Source organism: Ambystoma mexicanum, chromosome 13 (genome assembly GCF_040938575.1).
Source record: "Ambystoma mexicanum isolate Mex_15411 chromosome 13, UKY_AmexF1_1, whole genome shotgun sequence".
In the NCBI taxonomy this organism is placed as follows: Eukaryota; Metazoa; Chordata; class Amphibia; order Caudata; family Ambystomatidae; genus Ambystoma; species Ambystoma mexicanum.
In genome coordinates this window covers 58,447,190-58,472,867 of record NC_090938.1, presented here as the reverse complement: position 1 = coordinate 58,472,867, position 25,678 = coordinate 58,447,190, and the positions used below count along the sequence as shown (strand labels likewise).

General features: G+C 46.1%; 1 protein-coding gene across 26 annotated transcripts in view; it reads right to left on the bottom strand.

Moving 5' to 3' along the window:
• The window catches only part of LOC138520852 (membrane cofactor protein-like), a 382,475-nt gene that overhangs the window by 308,612 nt on the left and 48,185 nt on the right, over window positions 1-25,678 (bottom strand). For all 26 annotated transcript variants that reach the window (XM_069633230.1, XM_069633234.1, XM_069633235.1 and 23 more), the window contains exon 5: window positions 14,059-14,238. In XM_069633230.1, the coding sequence (XP_069489331.1) occupies window positions 14,059-14,238 (180 nt within the window). The remainder of the gene's footprint in view (window positions 1-14,058; window positions 14,239-25,678) is intronic.

Below are 25,678 nucleotides of genomic sequence, written 5' to 3'. Positions count from 1 at the left end.
ATTTTGGACCAGGAAGCAATGTCTTATTATTGATGCTGTTTTCACTATTGTACGATTAAGATTGCGTCAAAAAGCTGTTGTTTGTACTGCTATGCAACACAGGTTAAATAAAAAATAAAATACAAGAATGCAAAGGACTGTTTCATCTCGACATATACTGAAACCATACAACTAGGCTAGTTGTCAAATCCCTACCTCATATACAACAATCATCCAACCTAGAAGTTCTCCATCTCACGTGGGCTGCAGCTCTTCCATTCTACGCGTCCTATGTGGGTCTTTCAAATAAACACCGAGCGGCCTTCTAGGAATAGCCCAGACCACCACTTCCCCCTCTTATTATGGATCCCTCATGAGAAGACATGCCACCCTCACCGTCATATCCTATAACCTGCCTTCATGTCCATCCCCATCAATGAGTCTCCATTTCAGGATGCCTCACAATGGCTATCCGGTCCATGCTCCATCGTCTCCCATCACTGGCTACCACATGCTTTTTGCCCACCTTCACAACTTCAATACAACCTTCAGTTCACTGAATGGTTTCCTCACCAGTACTGCATACCTACTCCCCCATACCCCCCTTCCCAACCCTGCATTCCTCTCTCACCATGTGACCTGCTTCTGCCAACCAATATGGAAACAAATGTGTTCGCATTTTACTACCTCATTTTCTCAAATGGGGTAACCCCCCCCTGTCAAAACATGCAGGGTCTCCCTAAATGCCCTCATTTCGTGCACGCTTTTCTTCCACTCCACCCCATTAGCAAATGCCAACTGAACAGTCTTTTTAATTATCCCATTAGTCTTTGGCTTATACTAATTGTGGTGGTTCTCAATCCCAGTAGAGCTCAAATATCCATGGATTTCCTGTCATACCAGTTGGACACCATTATCTGATAAAATAATGGTAAGGTAACCTTCCCTTGCAAACAACCTCCTGGTTGTGAAACCATCTTGATGCTTAATCCATCACCCCAATGGCAAATCTGTATTCTTGTCCAAACAAACGTATTGGCCATCATTAGTTGCCTTCTCCCACGCCTGCTCCGGAACATCCACACTTCCCAAATCCACATTCTGAGCCTTTAAGGACTTGCACAACAGGGAACACAGAACCCTACCTCCTCCACAATAGTATCCAGGTCCGACAACCAAAACTTGGCCCTCAACCTCAGTTTGGTTAGACTCTTACCTAAATGGCCACTACGAGGCCTCTTAGCCAACACTCTCTGAAAAGAATACGGCAGAAATCAACCTTTTTCCCGCCCCCCTGGCAAACCACATACCGATCGCAATAGTAGGACTAAGAGGTTCAATACATTCACAAGTAAGATTCCTCTGATTTCAAGAAACAACTCTTGCTTATGCAAGCCTTTCAGTTGAATAGGAAATTCAGATTGAAGCATAAAAAGTACAAAGAAATGATCCGACCAGGTACATGCAAGTACAGAAAGATCTTTTGTAGTAATATAAGAGGAGAGACCCAATCAAGGGTGTGCCCCTTACAGTGAGTAGGTTCATAAATCTTATGAGTAAAGCCAAGATTGGACAACGCGCACTCAAGGTCTGTAGCTCTACTATCGATTCCTGCCCCAACCAAAGGTTAAAGTTGCCCAGTACTAAAAACCTAGTTTTAGGTTTAAGAAATGTGAGAATAAGATTAGAGAAGGCAGTGGTAAAATACTAGATAGCTGCGGGAGGTCTATAGTGCAAAAGAAGGTTAACAGTGTACTCTGCATTAAGGCCAATCTTAATTTCAACTCTACACCTTCAATGGTTTGACATTTCACTTCCAAAATAAAGATGGATTAAAAAAAAATTATGCAACCCCTCTCTGCTCCCCACTCTTTCCAAAATCCTATCCTGTTGAAACATGCTATAGTCATCAGGAATAGCTAGACTAAATGAAGGGGCAGCTGCCTCATGGCCCCAGGTTCCTGTAATAGCACAGATATCAATTTCCATATCTGTAATGTAGGCTACATTGACGCATGTTTAATCAAAGACCTAGTATTTAACACCACAATTTTGTATTCACATATAGGAGTGATTTTTGTCCTGGGAAAAGATTCCCTGTGCTCTTTCTCCGGCAATGGACTACACTTCATTTGGTCACACATCGGCTCTTTAAGAGTGAAGGACCCATGTGATACAAAGGCTGGCAGTCTTGGTCCGTTTCTATATTTGAATTAGATTCCGGGGAACTGTTACCTATCACAACAAGCAGAGCTGCTGATATGGCAGGGATGGATGTAGAATGTATGGGTTGGGTGTCAACATCCGTGAGTGAGGAATCAAAATGAGTTTCCTCAGAACTACCAGAGCACAATTAGCAGCTGGAATTACCTTAGGCAGGTTCTCTCTCCAGATTTTCGTTCATGAAAATGGTTCTAGCTGCAGTGATGACTTCGCAATCCCCATAACAGGGTGAAAGCGGGGGAGCTTCCTACTTCCGGCCCTTCACGAACCACCACAGACCTCTCTGTGTTCTCGTGCCGGGGCCCTCGCCCCGGGTATGCAAAAAAGGCGTGAGAACTACCAGGCGGTCTGGGCGTTGTGGTTTCAGGGGCTTAAAGACCCAGTGCACATCTGCATGACCCGATAGCGGGATGCAGACACAATGTTACAAACACACTTAGCCCCAGATAAGAAGGCGAACGGATGGAATTACACGCGGCAAAATACTAGAAAGATAAAAATAGTACACAAAATACAATCCCAAGCTAAAAGCAAACACTAAAAATGCACAGATGCAACAAATGATAAAATAAAAACTGCTCTGAAATTATAGTATAGGGAAACCCAGAATCCACAAATGCTTTGACAGCACACCAAGCTACCACAATTACCACTTCCAGGGGAACAAATTCACTCTCTTCATTTTCACCCACTTCTGTCAGGTTCTGCCATGGCGCTATGGTGAGAAAGATTGTCAGGGTGCCCAAAGCAGGGTTGAGGCGCGTGGGGGGGGGGGGGAGCGGTGTAGCTTACCAAGTCAGCTGTGGGGTTTTGGGGAAATCTTGTCAAGTTATTTTCCTTAACATTACTTGTAGGAATCCAGAGTGATCCCAGCCCAAGATGGAGACAATAACATGCAGCAATGATTGGCTGGCGAGTTAGTTTGGAATCTTGCAAAAGATTCTAAACAGCCTTTCAATCAGATTTCATCCAGAGCAGGTCAGAGCAGTTAGAGCTCCTGAAATAAGGGTATCAGGTAATAATATCGCCATATATATGGTCGCCGTAAATAATATTGCGGGGAAAATGTTGTGGCGATATTATTTGGGTGACCATATATATGGCGACCGGGGCAAAAAAGAAAACAAATTTTTAAAAAAAAGAAAAAAAATAAAGTTTGGGGGGTGCGGGGGTGTCCCCAGCATGTTCCATGCAATAATGTCGCCACAAAAAAACGCCAATTTTTCGGCAATATTTTTGCATGGCGAGATTTTTGTGGCGACATTACATGGAACCCTACAATAGCAACATGTGAGATTACTCCACTGATTACCTGTGGCAGCAGTGATCGGCATATTGGCTATTACATTAGCTGTAGATGGAGTAGGTGAGGTGGTGACTGTAATGCGAGGGCCTGGCTTCTTGCTTCTTTCTTTGCTGCTTAACCCTAGAGATTTAGATAATCTGTGAGTTTTACCCCTCACCACCTAAGGTATCCAACGGGCCAAAATTATTGCTCAGGGGAATGTCTGCTATGCTGGCCTTGATCCACCCAAGTTCTAGGTCGCTGCCATCAACTGGATTTGTCGCAGATTGATTCCTGCCAGCCCCATTTACTATGGGTGTAGCTGAACCAAGCCCATGAGCACTTTTTTGGTCCTTCACGTTGTCCTGGGCAGTGTCCGCATTGCTTAGTAACACCATCTATTTGGGCTCGAACACCCTGAGTGACATCAATATCGCACAGAAGTGATTGCAGGGTTGCGGGTGCAATGCAATAGCTACTCTGCTCTACCTGGGCATATAGCGGGTCCAGAGATTGGCATTATATCACTCTTCACCGCACCATTAAAAGCCTCCAAGATATCGAACTTAGGCTTGCCTTTGCTGCATTTTTAGTGCCCAGCAATGTTGGTTGGCTTTATAGGCTCAGTGGCACTAATAACACCCAATTGGTTAGATAAACTAGGGATACAACATAATTTGTATTTGCTCTTGCGCCAATTGATGTACTTGGAGTAACCCATGGGCACATTTCAGGAGCAAAGTTGGGGGGAGTCGGTATGCTCCAGCAGATCTTGTATGTCGCTTATTAGACCATTCACGTCCTTTATAAATTAAGACATTTGTTTTTTCCTCATCCCTGCCCCGCCCCCGACCCAAGTGGGAGATTGTTGCTGCAGCCTGCCTTTTCACCATTTCGCACACTAGAGCCCCCTGCCACTAATCTCGCCATGCAAAAATATTGCCGAAAAATGGTCGTTTTTTTGTGGCGACATTATTACATGGAACCAAAATAAGTGGTTGAATTTATATCTGATGAGGAAGCGTGTTTGTAAAGAAGTTATGAAAATAAGCCAAAAGTAAATCTGGTTTCCGGTAAATATTGCTGCCCAGTTCTGTAGATAAAAGATAGCATTTTTTTTGGAGAGGGGATTTTTGTTTTCTAAGAAAAACAATTAAAAGACATGCGCAAACTAAAATGAGTTTGATCTGATGAGCATTAATTTTTACAAGCGTGTGTTAACAGACTAACTTAATGCGTGCAAGTGAACCTGCAAGAAGGAATTAAAAGCGCTCGAGAGCCTGCAGTGCCTACCAGAGTTCCTTGGTTGTGGGAAAGGTTTTCTCATGTCCGAAGGCCCTTCGAGTAAAGGACCTTCCAACATGTGTGCAGGTCACCCTCAGTTGCCAGAAGATGTACGCTGAGGGGAAATTTCGCGCTCCGTGAAATGCAGTGAAAATGGCGAGTCCATGCGGCATCTGAAGAAGTAAACGCGCTGTTTATTTTCGTAGCGCGGTTCATCAGAAGAGAGTGCCGTTCTTCTGTAAGAAGAGCAAGTGCATGCAAGCTACCAGGAACATTTATTTTTTGCAACGTTATTTAATTTGAAATTGAGTAGAAGATAAAGACTTCTGGTCAGTGGCGGAAAAAAAGCATGTTCTAGAATGAAGACTATAGCAGCAAGATGAGGTATTTGACACAGCCAGAAAGTGGTTTGATTCAGTGAGGAAGCCTTTCTTCTTCACTTAAGTGCAAGATTGTTAAAAGGCCTTTCAGCAATAAAGCAAAGGCAACAGGTATTCGTGGCAGTTCTGGGTGGTGCAAATTCATTTTATGGTCAGTTCGAATAGGGTAAAAAGGTATCAATCATTTGTGCGTTTCCTTTCTTAGGTCACTTGATCAGTTACATAAACAGGGGGTACCCCCTCGAGAGGATTTGCCCCTGCCACGAGCTCAGGATCTACGCGGTCCTCTAGGATAGTTTTGGGAGGACGGACCTTGATTATTTCCCCACGGTGCCCCTTAGCTTTTATTGCAATTGGACCCCCATTGTGAACTTTGGCCGTGAAAACGGCGAAAATTGCCATTACCCCTCTAGCCGGGTGGCTTCTTGGTGAGTTGCCCCAAAGATTTAAGTGGGTCATACTCTTCTTTGGATGTGTTCAGGGCGTCCGACGGCCTTCCGAAGAGCACGTTGGGTTCAGTAAGCATGTTAATCAGTGTGGCCTGCGTCTCCAGTTTAAAACCGGATTACCTCAGCCACGCGTGATGTTCAATAACTGTCTCCTGGGCAATAAGCCTTCCGGCGTTGTCCGCAGCGTCAAAGTTGGTTTTAAGTAAGCAGCTTGACACTGCTCTGCCGTCCACCTGAGCCAGCCGGGACGTCAATGGTTCCTGGGCAGAGGACAGTAAGGTCGACACTTCCTCCCATTTGTGGCAGTTGTAACTGGCTTAGAGGGCTGCAATTCTGGTTTGGTAAAACGCGGTGGAGGTGAACTTTCTGCCCATAGTATAAAGCCTTTTGCTTTCCTGGTCGAGCGGAGCCTCTGAGGAAGCAAGGGGGGTGCCTGCTCTATTCCTGGTTGTAGTTACGACTAGCGAGTCAGGCTTTTGTTGACGTCTAATGTACAGAGTGTCCAAAGGTGCGGGTCTAAACAGCTTCTCTATACAAGGGTTTACAGCCCATGTGATGTTAGGGGTCTCTAATGACGGCTGTATTTTGCACTGTAGTGACGAGGAATACATTGCGCTACAGTCTTCTTGTTCAAGGATTTGTTCTACAAAACCCTTATCCTCTTGTACCTCCTGAGTCTCTATTTGAAAGTGCTCTGCCGCCTTGGCTAGCACCTCATTTAGAAGAAGCTGGTTATCAGTTGGGGAATCCGTGATCGGGGGCTGAGGGGGTGCTGAACAATAGGGGAGTCCAAAGGATACATATCAGCGTCTGGGTCAGCCTCTTGGTGTTCATTGTCCCCATAATAAGGGTCTGCTGCCTCTAAAAGAGAGGTGTTCGGAGTTAGGGCCATAGAGTTCTAGGACTGTGCTACACACTGGAATTTCAGCAAGACCTTTTAGTAGGGGGTTGAGGAGAGACTCGTGACCCAGAGGGAGCAGTAGTGGGGGAAGTGGAGTGAAAACTCAATATAGGCAGGGTCTTTTTCGTAGAAACCAGCCATTGAAGGAGATTCTCCTCAAGACTATGGCCACTGTGCCGAACTTGAGATGACCATGGGTTGGGAAGGAAGTCTCAAATCTTCATCTGTGGGAGGAATTACCGCAGACTGTTTAGGCCTAGCCTCTAGAAGGGGGGTGGGGAATGTGCCTAGATTAGGGCTCTTATCCCTATGAGGGGTCTTTGAGGACTTCCTTGTGATCTCTAGCCCCCTGACCCCTCCCCCGGTGCCCCGAGCCATGTTGATCTGACTGTTTGGGGCCGGATACCTGACCTGGCGCAGAGCGTTGATTTTCGGTTGCGGGGTAGGGCTGAGGCCGCCTCGTCTGCGGACGATCGGCCCTCAGTGGGAGTTTTACCTGCACAGTCTTTCGATGGTAGGGTCCGGTTGTGCGGCGATCTAGCGAGAATGCCCAGAGGACAGGGACTCAACTGACCTTTCCCTGGGTGCCGTGCATGGTCGACCGCTCGGCCCATGTGTCGAGTCTCGACCTGGGGGTATCCGTTTAGTGGTGGATGGAATTGTAGCGCTTCCGCCACCAGGCGTTGTCCCCACAACAGGGCCGCTGGCCTGTCGTCTGGGTTCGGGGGCCTGCGCTTGGGTAGCCGAAGCTACCCAGTCTCCCTCGCCGTCCGAAACAGCGGCGTTGCTGCCATCACTAGTTTAGTTTGTTTATTTATAAAGCGCGTCCGAACCCTCAGGTAGCTGGGCTCATAATCATGTGCACTGCAGAGTTACATATCGTTACACGAACATCATAATGCAGCAGACAGAGCGTACATTAGTCCAGGCTCTGAATGTTTACATACAAGAGTAGAATATACAGAGAATGGAATGTACAGAGAATAGGCACAAAGTAGTTACAGTGGCGAGTGAGGACCGGGTTACAGGTTGATCCTGAATAGGCTATAGAGTAAACATTACTGCAGGTAGAGAGAGGCAGCTGGCCGGTCGCGTCGGTGAGAGTCTAGATGGTGTTCCAACATTGTGCTGCGAGCACTGGGAAACTGGAGCCTCCTGCTGTTTTTAGGTTATAGTTAGGGATCTTTAGTTGGTGCAGGTAAGGAGTTCTGGTGGGTCTAATGGGGCAATGTCTAGAGAATTTGTCTGAAAGGTAACGTGGGGCAGTACGTGACAGGCACTTGTGGGTGATGACCAGGGTTCTTAGGTTAATTCTGTCGCGGATCGGGAGCCAGTGGACTTCTTTGCTAACCGTGGATATGTGCGCCTTGCGCGGGAGGTTGAGGGCACATCTTAGTGCATTATTTTGCAGGATCTAGAGCCTGTTCAAGTTTTTTGTGGTAGTACCTAAGTAGAGTGTGTTGCAATAGTCTAATTTAGACAATATCAGCGCTCTAGATAGGGTGAGGCAACTAGATGTGGAGAGAAAAGGCCTACAGGCATTGATCAATTTATTGGTGTATGTGGTAGCTGAGATGGTAGAGTTTATTTGTTTCTTTAGTGACAAGGTAGAGTCGAGGTATATACCTAGTGTTTTGACCTCTTTGGATACTTTTATGATGTTGCCATCAATGGTAAAGGATTGGCACCTTTGGTCCAGTTTGTTGAGGCGAGCCTGGGAGCCTACGATAAGCAATTCTGTCTTATTGTCGTTTAGGCAAAGACTGTGTGTAGCCATCCAGGCTTGGATTTCTAAGTAGATATCATTAAGCTTTGCAACATCTTCTTCATAGCTACCAGTGAGCGTGATGAGGACCTGGGTGTTGTCTGCATAATTAGTGTAGCTGACACCCAGATCATCAAGACTGTCAAATAGGAGCTTCGTGAAGACGTTGTAAAGTGTGGAAGAAATGCAGGAGCCTTGGGGCACTCCACATGTGATTGGGATAGGGTCTGCAGCCGCAGTGGGGGGCGAAGACTCTAGTCGACCTGTCAGACAGAAATGACTGGATCCACTTAGTGGCATTCTGAGAGAATGCAGCAGCCAAGGAGAGGTGTTGAGTGAGGATCTGGTGGTCAACCAGATCAAAGGCAGCGGAGAGATCCAACAAGAGCAAGATAGCCAGTTTGCCCTTGTCTTTGGCGTCATCCATTTGGATTTTTAGATCCAAGAGGGCAGTTGCAGTCCCGTGCCTTGGTCTAAAGCCGGATTGTCGCAGACCTAGGAGGTTGTTGTCTTCCAAAGGTTGTATTTGGAGATAGGCTACCCTGTCCAAGATTTTGAGAAGAAATGGGACTGTGGTGATGGGCCTGTAGTTTGTGGGAATGTTGGGATCTAGGTTTGTTTTTTTGAGCAGGGGTAGGACCACGCTTCTTTAAGGTTGTTGGGGACCACTGAGTTTTTGAAGGAGAGTTGATCTGAGAGGGGCTAACTCATTAGCACCGTCTTTGATGACAGATGCGGGACAAATGTCACCTTTGCAGTTGGATGTTTTGAGAATGGCGATTATCTTGATCACTTCCTCTTCTGTGACTGGTGAGAAGTGGAAGGAGGTGCAATAAGGGGTGGTGTGGTTTATTTTGCTGCTGGGGTTCTGCTTGGAGGCAAAGCTAGCTTTTTTTGCTTCTATCTTAGTTTGTAGGAGGGCAATTTTGTTAGCGAGAGCGAGCTGGATATTGTTACACCAGGCCTTGTCTTTGATGCAGTCCTCTGTAGGAGGCAATGGTGATTCAAGTTCTCTTAGTATAGAGAAAAGTTCTTTAGTGCCAGATTTGGCATTTTGTATTCTCAGGTTATAGATCTCTTTTTTAGCATTTAAGATGGCGGATTTGTAGGTGGAGGCAGCTGAAGCGAATTTGTCTTTAGTGGAGAGAGAAGGGGCTTTTCTCCAGCTAGTTTCAGCAGTTCTTTTAATATTGCGGAGAGCTTTTAATTCTGCTAAGAACCATTTGTTGGAGTGGGTAATAGGTTTGGCTTTTCGTTGTTTGAGAGGAGCTATCTGGTTGAGGGCTAATTCTAAGGTATTGTTATATAGGTCTACCATGGCTGATGGGTTGTTATTTTGCATAGGTAGATTAGCTTTACTGATAGGTGTGAGAAGAGGTTTAAGTTTCTCTATAGTGATGTTGCGGTTATGTCTGCAGATTATTTGAGGTAACTTAGTGGGTCGTGAGGTAGATGGTAAGGATCTAGGTAAAGAGAAGGTAATAAGGTGATGGTCAGTCCACGCACAGGGAGTGATGTCAGTCAGTGAGAGGTTGCAATTGGCATCTGCAAGCCAATCCAGGGATCTTCCTTTTGTATGTGTAGGTTGGTTAATGTGTTGGGTAAAGCCTAGATGAGTAATCGTGTCATTAAGGTAGGTGGCCTGGTTGTCATTGGGGTCATTGAGTCCCAAGTTGAAATCTCCCAGAATGATGATTTGGGATTTCGGTTTCAAATTGGTAGAGAGTAAGAGAGAGATATCATCTTCAAAGGTGGAGGGGGGGGGTCCTGGGGGTCTGTATATAATATGGAACAGGATGGTTTGTGTGTCAGATAATGGGAGTTTGACGGATAAGAGTTCGGCTGAAGGTAGGGTTGTGCTGGTTACTTCTCTGATGTTTAGGGTGGATTTCGCAATAATTGCCATTCCTCCTCCTATTCCATTTTTTCTGTCAGCTCGGATGATGTTGTAGTTGTCCGGTGTGGCTAGAGCTATTGTGGGACCGGCTGCTGGGTGGAGCCATGTCTCCGTGATAGCGATAAAGTCTAGGTGGTTAGTGGAGATAATGTCGGCGACATCAGTAGCGTGGGCTACCAATGAGCAAGCGTAGATGAGAGCTCCCTTGATAGAGGTCTGTGGGGGGTTGGCTTTCGTGTGTGTGGTGGCGAGTGAGGTATTGCAGGGTTGTGACTCAGTGGGAGGTCAGTAAGTGAGGTAGGCTGCTTGGGGTTCTTAGTCTGATTAATGAGCATTCTGGTGAGTTTTGTATCAGGATTAGTGCGATAGCTGAGTCTATCATTTCTAATCAAGGTCGGTGGGGGCTGCGTTCAGGAATGTGGTAGTGGGTGCAACAAGGCGAGAACCTAGTCTTGTGTTTCTAAGGGGTGTGGGACAGAGGGTGAAGGTGGGCGGGCGAATCAGTTTATCCATTCTGTTGGAGATCGTAGATCTGGGTAAACTGGTGGGGTTGTGTGGGCGCGATTCTGAGGTGAGATATTCTGGAGTAACGGGAGGAGGGTAGCCATAGTTAGAGTGGCGCCTCTAAATGTGGCCATTGTGGGTGACTTGGCTCTAATGATGAGGGCAGTGAGGTTCATAGGTTATTAGCAAGAATAGTTTGTGTACTCAATTAACGTATGTGTAGACACTAGATAGGCACTACAGTAGTAAAGTACAGTAGTAACTACAGATAAGGCACAACACAAATCAGATGTGGTCTATTAGCGACCATAAGGCACAACACAAATCGAGTGTGGTCTATTAGCGACCATAAGGCACAACACAAAATCAGATGTGGTCCATTAGCGACCATAAGGCACAACACAAATCGAGTGTGGTCTATTAGCGACCATAAGGCACAACACAAATCAGATGTGGTCTATTAGCGACCATAAGGCACAACACAAATCAAATGTGGTCTATTAGCGACCCTAAGTTGCAGCACATGATGCAGTGTGGCAGCATCTAAGCCAGAATAGTACATAGGCTGAATTAGGCAACGCCTGGGTTCGGGTAGGACACTTAAGCCAATAAAGCCGTAGGGCAGCAACTGAATTCCGGGTCGTACCTAAAGCTACAAAGCTAAAGTGTCATGTGCGAGGACAGTAGTAGTGTGTCAGAGTGCAAATCTATAAGGCACAAGCTGGCAGGTTAGAATGCTAGGGTGCAATTAACTGTGGCAGAGAAAACAATCATGTTGCTGAAATCTAGCGTGCAGCTGGGAGAGGCATATGGCCTACCTTGCATTTGGCACGGCACGCGGGCCTCGATCCTATAGCCTGCTGCTTCTGTAGTGGGTGGAGGGAGCTCCTACTCCTCCCTGATGCAGTTGGAGATGCTTTCAGGTATGGGGGCTCCAGCACGGCAGGTCGGTGGGGGAATGTGGGTTGGGTGTAGCGCTCACATGCACCCTACAGGGGCAAAACAGGGCCTTTTACTGGCCTTGCCTTCTACCTCCATGGCCTCGAGTTGCCTGGCGTAGCGGGCCCAGTGTTTTGTCGTCAGTACTTGGGCTTGAAGAGCCTAAACGCTAGACAAGAAGCCTTGACGTGGTCTCTTGGGAGACAAGTTAAATGCTCGTCGACCCACGGAAATGTTCTATTACACTTGGGGCAGAATTTAAAGTGGGTCTTGTCCCTAACTACAAAATATGGCAGCTGGGCGAAAGTAGTATAAGAAAAAAGTGTGTGAGAACAATGAAGCACTTGAAATGGAGCGAGTTGCCTCGTCGTGTAGAAGACGAAGTCTTCCTAATAATGTACCTGTCTGGCTGTTAGAATTGACAACCAGAATGGTCTATTAATGGAAAGACAGGAGACCGATGACCCAGGCGCCGTAGAAGTGGAGATACGATGGACCGGATAGCACACCACCAGCTGAAAACAAGGCAAGTATCAGAACTGCGTAGACAAGTAAGCCAAAATACACCATACACAGAATACCACTAACCTGCTAGTTCAGGTAAGGCAGTGTTGATGTGGTTGGTAAATGCAGGCACCTGATGTCTAAGCAAAGAGAGCACAGCAAAATGATTACTTACTAAGGACACCTAAATTCAGTTACTGCTAGGAGATCCCTAATACTAGTTTAGCAGTCTTACCATATTGGACTCCTGTCTGACGGTAACAGAGTGGGGGAGCTGAAGAAGTTCGTGGCAAGATCCCTCAAAACCCACACAGTACGCCCGAAAGTCTCTAGTCCGTGTACTCTTGAGTTTCAGAAAGCAAGCAGTTCAAAGTTCCGTAAGGAGCAAGAGGAAACAAAACCCAAAGCAATCCAGAAGCGGTCCAAGTCTTTCAAGAGGAAGGCAACAATGTTCTTAACGTAATCCACGCTAAATCCAAATGCGGTCCGTGGTCAGGCAGGGGGCGGGCAATGCAGACAGAATCAATATCCAAGGCAAAACAGTAGCGGTCCGTGGTCAGGAAGGCAGCAACTGATTCAAACTCGTAGTTCAGAATGCAAAACAGGGACGGTCCGAGGTCATAACAAGGTGGACAATGATAGGGGGGCGGGGAGGTTCAGGATAACGGGAAACAAGGAGTCGGGAAACAGGACAGCAATTCGTAACGCCACCGAAGAAAGTTCAGAAGCGCCGGCAGAATCACAGGGAGGAGCTTATGAAGAACGTATCATGTAACTAAACTTGCGTGGTACCGTCAAGCCGGGCGAAAGACCGTGCAGTGCAGAGGACGCCAGCGTTGCCAGGCTACCTTCCAAGCCCCAGGCTGCATTCTGGATAGGCAGAGTGTTCTTTTGCTACGGCCCGCATTTTTTTTTTGTGATTAAACACGTTTTTGATTGCAGATGCGTCGGTACTTGACTGGTGATACCGTACTTCCTTTCCCTATTGGTGTATCGGAATGGCAGAGATCCGACGGGGGCATATACATCCTAGAATGACCTCCCCCTACTGTATGGGACGAGGCCCGGGGCAGCCTTCCAAGGCCGAACGGTCAGCCGCAGTAGTCTTTCGATGGGCAGTGGTCTTCACTGATACAATATTTCGATGGTCGGTGAAATAAAGGATAGAAAGAATGAACTACAGGTAATTTAAATAAGTCAATGGCTTTACGCCGAAAGAGGAACTCCGCTACACGTGTCCGTCTAGAATGGTGGAAAAAAAACTATCTGAGGGACCTAAACACGTGAAGGATGATGGGTACAGTGGACGTCACACTAGGGATAGTATTACTGGCACGCTGTGTCGACGTCCCTTCGAGTTACAAAAACAACAACTGTAATACTCTGCAGCTTCCACTAGAATTATAGAATGCAATATAGGTTAATTGGTAATTAGAGCCCGCACAGATCCATATGCCAGCCCTGGGAGTAGTGACCAACTGTCAAAATGAACAGTTGCATGCCATGACACTCCAAATAGAACATTGGCTGTCATCGTGTGCACCCGCCAGAGACAACACTAGCATCAACATTAAACTAATTACTTTAAGATTCACCACATGGTGCAACTTGGCCCAGTTCTTAATACCATTGATAAAGTGAGAATAGAATTTCTGTATACTTGAGTTTGAGGGTAAAGTTCCTGGCGCCCTTGAAAATGGGATTGACCAGGAGAATTGTACGACGGAACATTAAGTCCAGGTTTCCAAGGAAACCTTGCAAACTCCTGCCAAACCCCTCCATCTCCCCCCCACTCCTCCCAAGGGCTCACACGCGATAATACAAACACCGTTGCAACCACAAAGGAAAGGTTTGGTGTGCCAGACCACATAACAGAAAATGTACAATAAAGAGGTTCATCTCTCATGCACCCTAGGTGTTACACAGAATATAAAATTATGACATTTACCTGCACATTGAGGGGTAGGTACACTCCAGAAACCGTCCTTTGTACAGTATATCGTGGAGGATCCAATAAGCGTGAATGTAGCTTTACACGTATAGCTTACTGCACTTGGGTAGGGATAATCACCACCAGTTCCACTGTGTGTACCAGATGCTATCTCTGGAGGCGGCCCACATATTCTAGCTAAAAGAAATGAGATCATTTTATCTTGTAAAGCAATCACTTTCCATTTAACATCATTTGTTTGATAACAGTTACATACAGACACTACAAGATGACAAATGGCATACTCACACAAGAGACTTCTAGTCACAGCACCATACTAATGGACCCCTCTCAGACTAAAGACCCCATCTGGATTCTAGAAGAAGTTGACAGCAGTTGTAGTACTGTCTACACTGATGCAGTGTGGACACTCGCCTAGGGTGTTGCCATTGGCACATAATGCAGTGTAGCAGCGTGCAGTCTACTCGTCATAGGCTTGGGTGAGAGTTTACAGCAGACCCAGCCAGATGCACAAGCAGGATCAAGAGAGTGGCGGAGATGGAAAGTGAGGACTAACATCACGACTTGAATACCCGCCCAGGTTGATGCAAGGGACAGACTGTGGGTAGGTACTGGCTCTGTGTGAGGTCCCAGTGTCTGCATTCTGTGGTCTAGGCAACCTACATGCGCAAGGGGAATGTTTGCAGCAGCAAGGAAATTCTGTCTTAGGGCAGTAGAGAATTATGTAAATGATGTGCTGATACGTAGGCAGAATGTGGCAAATCTACAAGCAACGTAATGTGACAATACGCAATATAAATGCCCTTGAAAATGATTTGCAAAGGAAACTGGCATGGAGCAGTTTGTGGTGGGAATGGTAATGGGATAGTGCCTGGCAATCACGATTACCATTTGATTAAAAGGGAGAATTGATAGGCTGCCATATTGAGCTGAAATCCACATGTTTAATTGTTGAGGCATATTGGAGCAGCTGCAGCACTGCAGGTTAGGTGGCAAGCGCACACACCTAATATTGCCAGCACACTGAAATCTTTGGCCAATACCAAATTACTGTCAGCAGGTTAGATTATTTAACCAACACTCAGATATAGCAGGCGGTAACAAGTCAAGAGCATTTTATTTGCTAGCAAGGTTTTCATTGAACTAGTACAGGGAAGTGGATATCTCCTGGCACAGTATTGAAGCCTGGCTTAGTTTCTACTTTAACAGGCATTGCTTGCATGATGTAATGTCCACTATCAGGCCATGACTTTCTGGTGGCAACATGTTTCCCGAAGGAGAACTGCTCAGTGGTAATGGGACAGACCGTGTCTTTAAGTAATGAATAGCTTGGAATATGTTTAAAGCTGCCTATACATCTTAGGAAACCCTAGGGCATGTTCTAGAATCGGAGGAAACTCTAGTAAATGCCCCTTTTCAACCCATTTTTGAAAAACGTTTCCTAGGGATATGCAGGAGTCAAGAGTGGAGGATGGAACTGTGCCCAAAAAAATAAAAAATAAAAAAATTAATCAAAAAACAAGAGGCCGGGAGACGCTGGAGACCATCTGCAGAATATCTTGAGCCTTCACCTCGGGTGGAGAGCTCTTTCCCCAAGGATGTATCCAGAATAGCTTGGATGAACTGGAGTTTGAGAAGGTGTCTCAAGTGACTTCTTGTAATTGAGGGAGAAGCCCAGTCTGAAGAGAGTGGCTGGTGACGTTGAGATGATCCAGGACTTGTTCGGGAGAATGCACCCTGATCAGCCAATCATCCAGGTAGGGGTACACGTGAATCCCCCACCCCCCTCTCCTGCCTCACTGCCACAACCGCCATCAGCTTGGTGAAAAACCTCAGGCGGAGGTCAGCCCGAAAGGCAGAACTTGAAACTGATCATGAGAATTTCCAATGGCGAACCTCCGGTATTTTCTGTGATCAAGATTGATTGCACATGAAATTAAGCATCCTTAAGGTCCAATGACAACATCCAATACTGGAATTGGAGGGCCTGAAGGATCTGAGAAAGTGTGACCATCTTGAACTTGTCCTTCCTAAGGAACTTGTTCAAGTATCTCAAGGCCAAGATGGGTCTCAGTCCTAGGTCCTTTTTGGGCATTAGGAAATACCATCTTGTTCCTCTCCGCTACAGGCACCGGTTCTATAGCACCTTTCTCTAGCAGCGTTATCTGGAATCCCCAGTGGATTACTCGGAGGTCTCTGTATGAAAGGAAGGCAGTACCCATGGGATATGGTTTCCAATGCCCAAACATCCGAAGTAATGTCTCGCCATTCTTCTAGATGCCGAGACAGTCTGCCCCCCACTGGGGAGTTGTAATTCAAGACCTCAGAGGTTTTGAGGCAGCTGATGCAGTGGCAGATGAGACCTGTCAAATGGCATGTTGGAGTGCAAACCAGACTTCAATCACGCAAATCTGTGTTTATACTGGTGCCAGTAGCCATGGCTATGCTGAAGCGGTCAGCAGAATCCTGACTGAAGAGTCTGGCACATGGCTTCTTTGCCGTCTCCAATTATGGCCAAGAACCAGTCTCTTTTATCCCCCTTGGGGTATGTGCTGTGCCGCCATGGAGATTCAGTCCCATAGAGTGACGGCACATTTTGCAAGGGCACATGTGGAGTTGGCTGATTTGAGTGACATACTCCTTGCAGAAAAGACCTTCCTTGCCCATCCATCTACTCTTTTGTCGTCCCCATTTGGAGGGATGATAGGGTAAGCTGCTTGCTTAGAAGTTGCGGTAGCTGCCTGTACCACCAGACTCTCTGGGGTGTTTTGACAGGTAGTCGGGGTCACTACTGGAAGAGAGGTACTTCTTGGTCTAATTTGTATTCATAGCCGGAATGGTTTCTGGCGTCTCCAAATGCACGGCCACCCTGTTTTGTACAGCAATGTGGAAAGGTAATATAGGATCTGACTGAGGACCCTTATCCAGGATGTCATTCAAATCATCCTGTTAATGGTAACCGAGGCCTACTCCACCCCAGCCATTCCACTACCTTGGACATGAGCCGTCTATACGATGCATCAGCATGCTCCCCAGCCTCTGGTCTTCCAAACTCTAGCTCAAGTGAAGTGTCCACCCCATTGGCCGTCTGCAGATTGTCATAAAGGTATTTCAAACTTATTCCTCAGAAATGAACCTATCTGGCACATTTGGTTTACCAAATTGGAGGCCAAATGGTGCATCGTCTGATGGTTCATTCGCCTCATAAATTAAGGTAAGGGACTTAAAATAGTCCTTCCATGGTAAAGGTACATACGTTTCTTCAGGCATCAGGGGTTTGATGAATAGCGGATTTCGATGCTGGAGGATTCGTTTTGATGGGGCACTCTACGTCGATGGCTTGGCCGGCATCGAAGGTGCAGCCGGCGTTAGAGTAGACAACCTCGACCTGTGTTTATGTTTTCAACGCGACTGATCATTCGATGACCCTCATTGCATTGAGGCCTTGGCGGCTCTCAGTGAGGATCAAGGCCTTCGTCCCGGGCTTGACGGTGGACGGGAATTAGGTCAAGCCCTTTCTTTACCAGAGTCTTTGGAAGGCACGGTAGGAGCATGGCTTGCTGTGGGTTTCCGCTTTTCAAATATTTTTAGCTATGCCCTAAAAGCCTCCCATTCGGCAAGATTGGATTTTTTTGTCGAGCAAGATACTATCTTAGGGGTGGTATCCGCCGATGAGGGCAACCTATGGTGCCTCTTTTTGGACTTCAACAGTGATCTGGAGTGGTGAGAGCCACTTCTTGATCTTGGCCTCTTAACTTTCTTCCTCCAAAGAGAGTCACCTCTCGACTAGTCAGTCGTTTTGTTTTGGCCGTGGTAGATTTTGGGTTTCGACCTACCACCAATTTCCCTTTTCACCCATTCAGGGTCTTCCCAGTCATCGACTGGCACTTACAGCAGGTCGAGGTCTTAGGCACCACCCCGAGACACCATAGCCATAGGCGGTGTGGATTGGTCAATGACATCTTCGATTCTTAATCGCAACAATTCTTGAACCTGGTCTTCGGGGTAGTCTGTGTCAGACGAAGAAATCATGCTCCCGTATGATTAATAACGAAGCGCGTCATATTTCTCGAAGCGATAGCATTCGTGGAAAAACAGAATTCAAGCCAATAGGGGTTGATGACATCCTCGAGACGGAGGCCTTCGAGGGACATCAAGTAAACACAGCGCCCTCTGCCAAAAAAAAAAAACATTCCGAAGCAGCTGAATACGCGGGTGGACACAATCCATTCGAAGATAGTCCATGACCTACTGGAACAGTAGCCCACAGAAGAACAAGTTACTTACCAACTAACCGTTCTTTCGACTGGATGTTCCTCCCACGTATTCCTCATCTTGTGATATTCGTTATCGACAGCTTCGGAATTTCTTTTTCGGTAAAGGGCACTGTGCTCGAGGTTGTGGCGTCGATTGTCTCTAGACGGGCTCTGTTCCGTTTCAACGTCACTGTTGGTATAAGTAGCTCGAGCTGCGCCCGTTGGCTTCAGTTCTTTTTTGAGAAATACTCATGGAACATCCAGGCGTATGCTGTGACTGATAGTCCCATTGTGAGAGGAAAGTCTAAGAAAAACGTAAACTGTACTCCGGGGTAGGCTGGGAAGGTCGATTAGTAATACGTGGGAGGAACATCCAGACGAAAGAACGTTACAGTTGGTAAGTAACTTGTTCTTCGAATGGATTGTGTCCTCCCACGTATTCCTCATCTTGTGATAGACTCCCATAGCAGTGATCAATTTGGAGGTGGGAGTGCTAGTTTGTTTTCATGGACGGAACGAGTACCGCCCTGGCAAATAACCCCTCATTGGAGGAGGCATCTAAGCAGTAATGCTTGATAAAGGTATGCATTGATGTCCATGTTGCAGCCGAGCAAATGTCTTTTGCAGGGACTCCCCTCTTCAAAGCCGCAGAAGTAGCCATTCCCCTAGTGGAGTGAGCATGTAGCCCATCCGGCGGGTCTTTTCCTGCTAATCTGTAGCATTCCAATATAGGTATCAAGAAAAATGGGCAAAATCCCAATTTGTTTACGGGGAAACAATTCTCAAAGGGGAAGATAAACGTGAGAGAAATTGGTGCAAAAAGCACAAAGAATTGATTACCCTTCACTACTTTGACACTAGGAGTAGTAGAGATTGAGCGATTATAAACTTTACTACTCGCATTCCAATATAGCCAGCATGATCCAGCGGGGGTATAGTTTGTTTTGTCAGCGCTAACCCCAATTTACGACCTGTGTAACCCAGAAGAGTTGGCCATCTTGACGTATTTTTGCCATTCTTGAAATGTAAAAACTGACGGCCCTCTTGGGGTCCTGTCTATGCAATCTCTCCTCTTTTCCCAAATGAGGAGGATAGAACGTTGGTAAAATAATTTTTTGTGACAAATGGAAGTCGGAAACTACTTTCGGTAAGAAAGATGGTTTAAACCTTAAGAACTACCTTGTCCTTGTAAAATATGGAGGTTTTCATGATAGAGCCTGTAGTTCACTAACCCTGCGGGCTGATGTTAATGCCACAAGGAGGACAGTCTTTAGTGTTAAAAGCCTCAATGGACAGGAGTGCAGAGGCTCAAATGGTATACAAGTTAGGAATTTAAGAACTAAGTTTAAATCCCAAGTTGGGACATGAAACGGTATTGGTGGATATACATTGGTAAGTCCCTTCAGGAACTGTATGATTAATGTAATTTTAAAGTAAGAAACCACTCCGAGGAGCACTTAAAATGGACAGCGCAGCAAGATATCCTTTAATTGTTCCAATCTGGAGCCCCAGATTGGCTAGGTGTAACAGAAAAGAAAGCACCATTGGGGTGCCACATTGAAAAAGGGTCCACATCCTCATCTCTGCACCAGTTACTGAATTTGTTCCAGCAGCACTGGTACAAGGATTTTGTGGCTGGCCTTCTGGCCAAAAGCAAAATCTCCATTACGTCATCCAGAAGATCCCAATCCTTGTATCTCAACCTCTCAGAAACCATGCATATAGGTTGAGTGTCTCTGGATGGAGAACTCAACCTTCCTCTTGAGAGAGAAGATCCTCTCTTTGTGCAAGACGTATTGGAGGGCAGATCTCAACCTCCTGATTACTTGAGGAATCACGGGGACTGGAGGAAAAACATACAGCAGGTGGAAATCCCAGTCCACCACGAACGCGTCTCCTAGAGCTCCTCTCAGGGGAAATTCCCTTGAGCAATACTGATCACAACCACGGTAAACCGGAAGTGTGAACAGATCCACTTGAGGGGTTCCCCAAAGTGGCGAAGATCTCCAGAAGGATTTCCGAGCTAACTCCCACTCGTGGGAGACTGCTCTGCCTGCTCAGAGAGTCTGCCGTCGCGGCTCTCCAGCTAGATGAACTGCCGAGAGATTCCTTCTCGTATTGCCCAGAACCAGAGCTGCATTGCCTCTCTGCACAGAGGTATTGATCCTACGCCTCCTAGTACATGGCCACTGTGTTGTCCGTCATTATCAGGACATTCTTTCCCTGTACAGAGGGCAGGAAGGCCTTCAGCGCCAGTCTGATTGCCCTCAGCTCCGAAGGGGTTGATGTGTAGTTTGGACTCTGATGAGACCAACATCTGCTGATTCAGATCGCTGGTGGGAGCTACCCATCCCGTGAGTGAGGCATCCGTTACTATTGTTATCTCCGGCCATGGTTGCCAAAAAGATTCTCCCTTGAGGATGTTGTTGCAAACCCACCATAATAGACCCTGAGCAACTGCGCTCGGGACTTGCAGAAGATCTGACATATTCCCCGAGAATTGGGACCACTGAGTTCTGAGGACCCATTGGAAGGATCTCATTCTCAGTCTGGCCTCTGGCACCAAAAAAATGTGGATGCCATGAGGCCGAGCAACCTCAGAAACTCGAAGGCCGGCAGATGCTGGGTTTTCTGGAATTTTGTTACCATCTGCTGGATGTAGAGAGCTTCTTACCTTGGGCGGCAAGGCTTTGCCCGAGGAAGTGTCCAAGACTGCTCCGATAAACTGGAGTTCTTGGGATGGTATCATGTGGGACTTCTTGAAATTGAGGGAGAAGCCCAGGTTGTGGAGGAAGTGGCAGGTGATCGACAGATGTTCCTGAGCTGGAGAACGTGCTCTGATCAACCAGTCGTCCAGGTAGGGGTAGACGTGAATCCCCCCCCCCCTCTCCCGAGACTCGCTGCCACTACCGCCATCAGCTTGGTGAAAACCCTCGGAGCCGAGGTCAGCCTGAAAGGCAGAAAACTGCTGGTGAGAACCGCCAACTGCAAACCTCAGGTATTTTCTGTGCTTGAGATGGATTGGCACATGAAAATAAGCATCCTGAAGGTCCAGTGATACCAACCAATCTTGGAGTTGGAGCGCCTGAAGCATCTGAGAAAGGGTTACCCATCTTGAACTTGTCCTTCCTGAGGAACTTGTTCAATTTTCTTAAGTCCAAGATGGGTCTCAGTCCTCCGTCCTTTGGGATGAGAAAATAAGGGGAGTACCAACCCTTGTTCCTCTCCCTTACAGGTGCATGTTCTATTGCACCTTTCTCTAGCAGGGTTAAAATTTCCTGCAAAAGGAGCGGGTCTGGAAGTTTGGTAGAGCTGGCTCCCGGTGGATGATCGTGAGGTCTTTTTAGGAAGGGAAGGCATAAACCTTGAGCTACTGTTTCCAGTGCCCAAGTATCTGAAGTAATGCCCCGCCATTCTTTCAGATGCTGAAAGATTCTGCCTCCCACTGGTGTTTTGTATGATAAGACCTCAGTGATTTGGAGGTGGCTGCAGGAGCGGCTGAGGGTGTAGATGCCGTTCCTGAAGATGGCCTTGTAGTCTTTCCTCGTCCACCATGAGTGATATTCCTTTTGTCCCTTTCAAAAGTCGGTGCTCTTCCTCTACCAACAGAAGAGTAGTATCGAAAAGGACGACCCCTCCAGGAAAATGAGCCCGAATAGGGTTTCTGAGGCTGTCGCATGGAGGCACTAGTTTTTTCTAAGCTCTCAGCCTTACTACACCAAACAGCCTAAAGCCATCAAAGGGCATGTTGAGAAGTCTGGTCTGCACATCTGGTGCAAACCCAAACTTTCTCAACCACGCTAATCTACGTAGCACTGCTTGATGCCATGGATCTGCGAATACTATCAGCAGTTTCCAGTCCAGACTAGAGACAATCCCCCATTGCCTCCTTCCAGTCTTCGACTATTCAGGAAGCCTTCCCTTTCCTCGGCTTCCGGAATATGTTCAGCCGTCGCCGAAATGCATTCCCACAGGGTATGTGTGAACCTGGCCAGGGTACAGGTGACATTGGTTGATTTCAAGGCCATGCTACCTGAAGTAAAAAAAACTTTACGAGCCCAAGCATCAACCTTCTTATCCTCCCTATCCAGAGGTATGGTTGGGTATGCCATCTGTCTTGAAGTAGTAGCAGCCTGAATAACCAGACTTTCTGGAGTAGGGCGTCTATTTAGATACTCTGGATAGGAATTAGAAGTTCTATACTTCTTAGGAAGATTGCTATCTACTGCAGCAATGTTATCAGGTTTTTCCCAGTTCCTTTCAACTGTCCTTTGAAGCGCCCTATGTAAAGGGAGAACTGGATCTTTCTGGGGTCCTCAGACTATTATGTCCGTCATACCATCTTGCTAAAAAGTAGGTGAGGCTCTTCCACAACCCATATATTCTGTCACCCTGTTCATCAAACTCCTGTACCCTGACTCTGCATGTTCTGCAGGATCAGGTGCAGCAAACGAATTCAGGTGATGTGTCAACACCACTAGCAGAATGTAGAGTTTTGCATAGGTCTCATTAGATTCAGGGTTTATAAGTTCCTCTGGAACTTGTCTAGTGCCATATTTTACTGCAAAAGGAGTTACCTCTTCATCCTCCGAGCCAGATTCTTCAAAAACTGAAGACATGGACCTTAAAAAAAAAAAATCTGACTTACCAAAATGTGTAAACCTTCTCTCTTCCTCCTGATTTTTTTGTCGAAGGAATAGGTGTTTTCTTCGAAGGGGTCAAAGGAACCTTTGGCACACTCGACGAAGTCTTCGATAAGGGCGTCGAAGATGGTACAGGCTTTGATGTCGGCACCGATGGCGTCGACGGAGTTGCATTGCACTTCAACAACTTCTGCTTTTTATGAGGGAATCGGAGAAACACTTGATCCTCGAGGATCTCTCGACTGGCGATAACGAATATCACAAGATGAGGAATTGCGACATCTTCCACCTTAGCATGGACCCACAAGCCAGCCTTGCATTCATACTCCTCTAAAGATTTCCTTCCTACGATACTGTCTTCACACAGACGCCTTCATAGAAGCAGTCATGAATCTAGCCATCAAACCACCATCTAGTAATCCTAGGGGACTTCAAGAAGAGAACCCAAACTCACAGAAACCCCTAATCAAGCAACTCGAGACCATCAACCTCTGACAGATGGTGAAAGGAGCAACACACCACCAATCCAAATACTATGGAGAGACCATCGCATTATCCCGTTTGTGATCCAAATACCAGTAAACCCATCTAAAAATTGGCAAAAACACCCACCAATTTGGAAAAGAAACTGGAATTCCGTCAAGGATAGCAGCCTAGAAGAACTATTAGAAATCTCGAAGCTAACAGCCACATCGCTGGGTGCAACAGACAGACGGAAAAGCAAACTTGATCCAGAAACTGATAGCAGAAATAATAGATACCATCTGCTCAGAAAACTAATCACAGAGAAAAAACAGATGCTAGAAGGTTCACACCCTAATAAAAGCAATGAAAAGAACCAACCATAAACTAAACAAGACTGGAGGAAACATTGCAACCAGAACAAGAGTAAAATACCTACAAACCGATCATACAATTCTGAAATTCTCAAAACAAGAAAGAAACACGATGCTGAATCACAAAATCCACCAACACTACTTATTCAACATCGTAAAAGAGATAAGAAACCCACCGGGATGCAACAACACACAGTGCCCTCCCAAAAACGATGCGATCTGGCAGATCACATCAAGAATAAAATCCCAACATACACGAACCATATAAAGCAGACCAAAATCGACCAAACAATGCATCACCAATCCCTGGACCACCAAACAAAATGTGCTGCTTTTAACGATTGTCTAGAGAAAAGAAAAAAGAGTAACAAGGCACGGTCACCAATGGAACCCTGCACCCCAGACATCTACAAATCCATCCTCGCTCAAGACACCATCGGAATACTACCTTAACCTCGTCAATCACTCACAACAGGGAAAGTACCAAGAGCATTCAAAATGTCCCACATCAACTCGAATCAAGGACAACGGGCGATGTGGAAAACCTCTCAAACTATAGACAAATTTCAAACATCCCATACCCAGCAAAACCTAGGTCTATGAACAACTACTGGAGCCCATTGAAACTAACCAACTACGGGACCATGCACAAGTAGGCTTCAGACCCCAGAGCAACATAGACAGCACTAGTCTCAATATGGGACGATCTAAAGATGAATGCAGACTCCACCAAATCTGCACCGATAATACTGGATCTCCAAGCCGCCTTTGACACAGTCAAGAAATGGAACTGACACGGCACTGCTCTGGATCAAATCTTTCCTCTCGGAAAGAACAGAAACAGTGTGGTGAAAACATTTCAAATTGGCACCGCAGGACACCACCTACAGAGGACCACTAAGGCTCATCGCCATCACCATTACATGACACTGCTAATTAACCTAAAAAAAATAAAAAGCAAGAACTACGCGAATTACATTAATCTTCACCTTCAGTGGCATACAAGAAGAGAACACACCCCTAATAAACGGTCTCAAGGAGCTATACCAACAGATGAATGTCAAACTCAAAATCCCAGACAAAACAGAAATCATGATCACATCCAAAGACAAGGAAACGACCAGCGGATTCCATGACCCATAAAACTTGGAAACCCACCAACACTGCAGCAGTGTAAAACATTTTTTTTAAAACTGGAATCCTCATGGACAACGAGTTAACACTAGCGCCACAAGTTAATGCGATAATCCAGAAGGGTTTCTTCCATCTACAAAAGATTAACAAATCCTACCATTCCTTTCCTTCACACACAAAACACTGTCCATCATATCTCCCATCATGTCCAGGATAGACTACGCTAACAGCATGTACCTTGGAATGCCAGATTACCTACTAAGGAAACTGCAACTACATAACGCGGCAGCCAGACTTCTCCTTAAACTGAAAAGAGATCACATCACACCAGCTCTTCGGATACTGCATGGGCTCGAAGTTAAAAAAAAAAAAATAATAATAATAATAATAACAACTTTCAAAACAATGTGCATAACGAACAGAGCAATACAGGGCCATGGAGAAGAATTTATTCAAAAGAAACTCCATCTACAAACCAACCAAAACCCTCAGATCCTGCAGCAACAGTTGCCTAGAAACCAAACCCCCACACAAAGAAGAAAAAATAAAATATACATTTAAAAAAAAATAAAAAAATAAAAAATAAAAAAATAAAAAACAATCAGCATTCTCCTGCTTAGCAGTGACAATATGGAACTCCCTTACCAAGGAAATGCAAATCTTGGAGGACCATACAAAAATTCAGGAAACTGGCTCTTCAGCTCTTGTAACCGGCCAAAACAAAAGTAATCTTAAAACATTGGTGGAA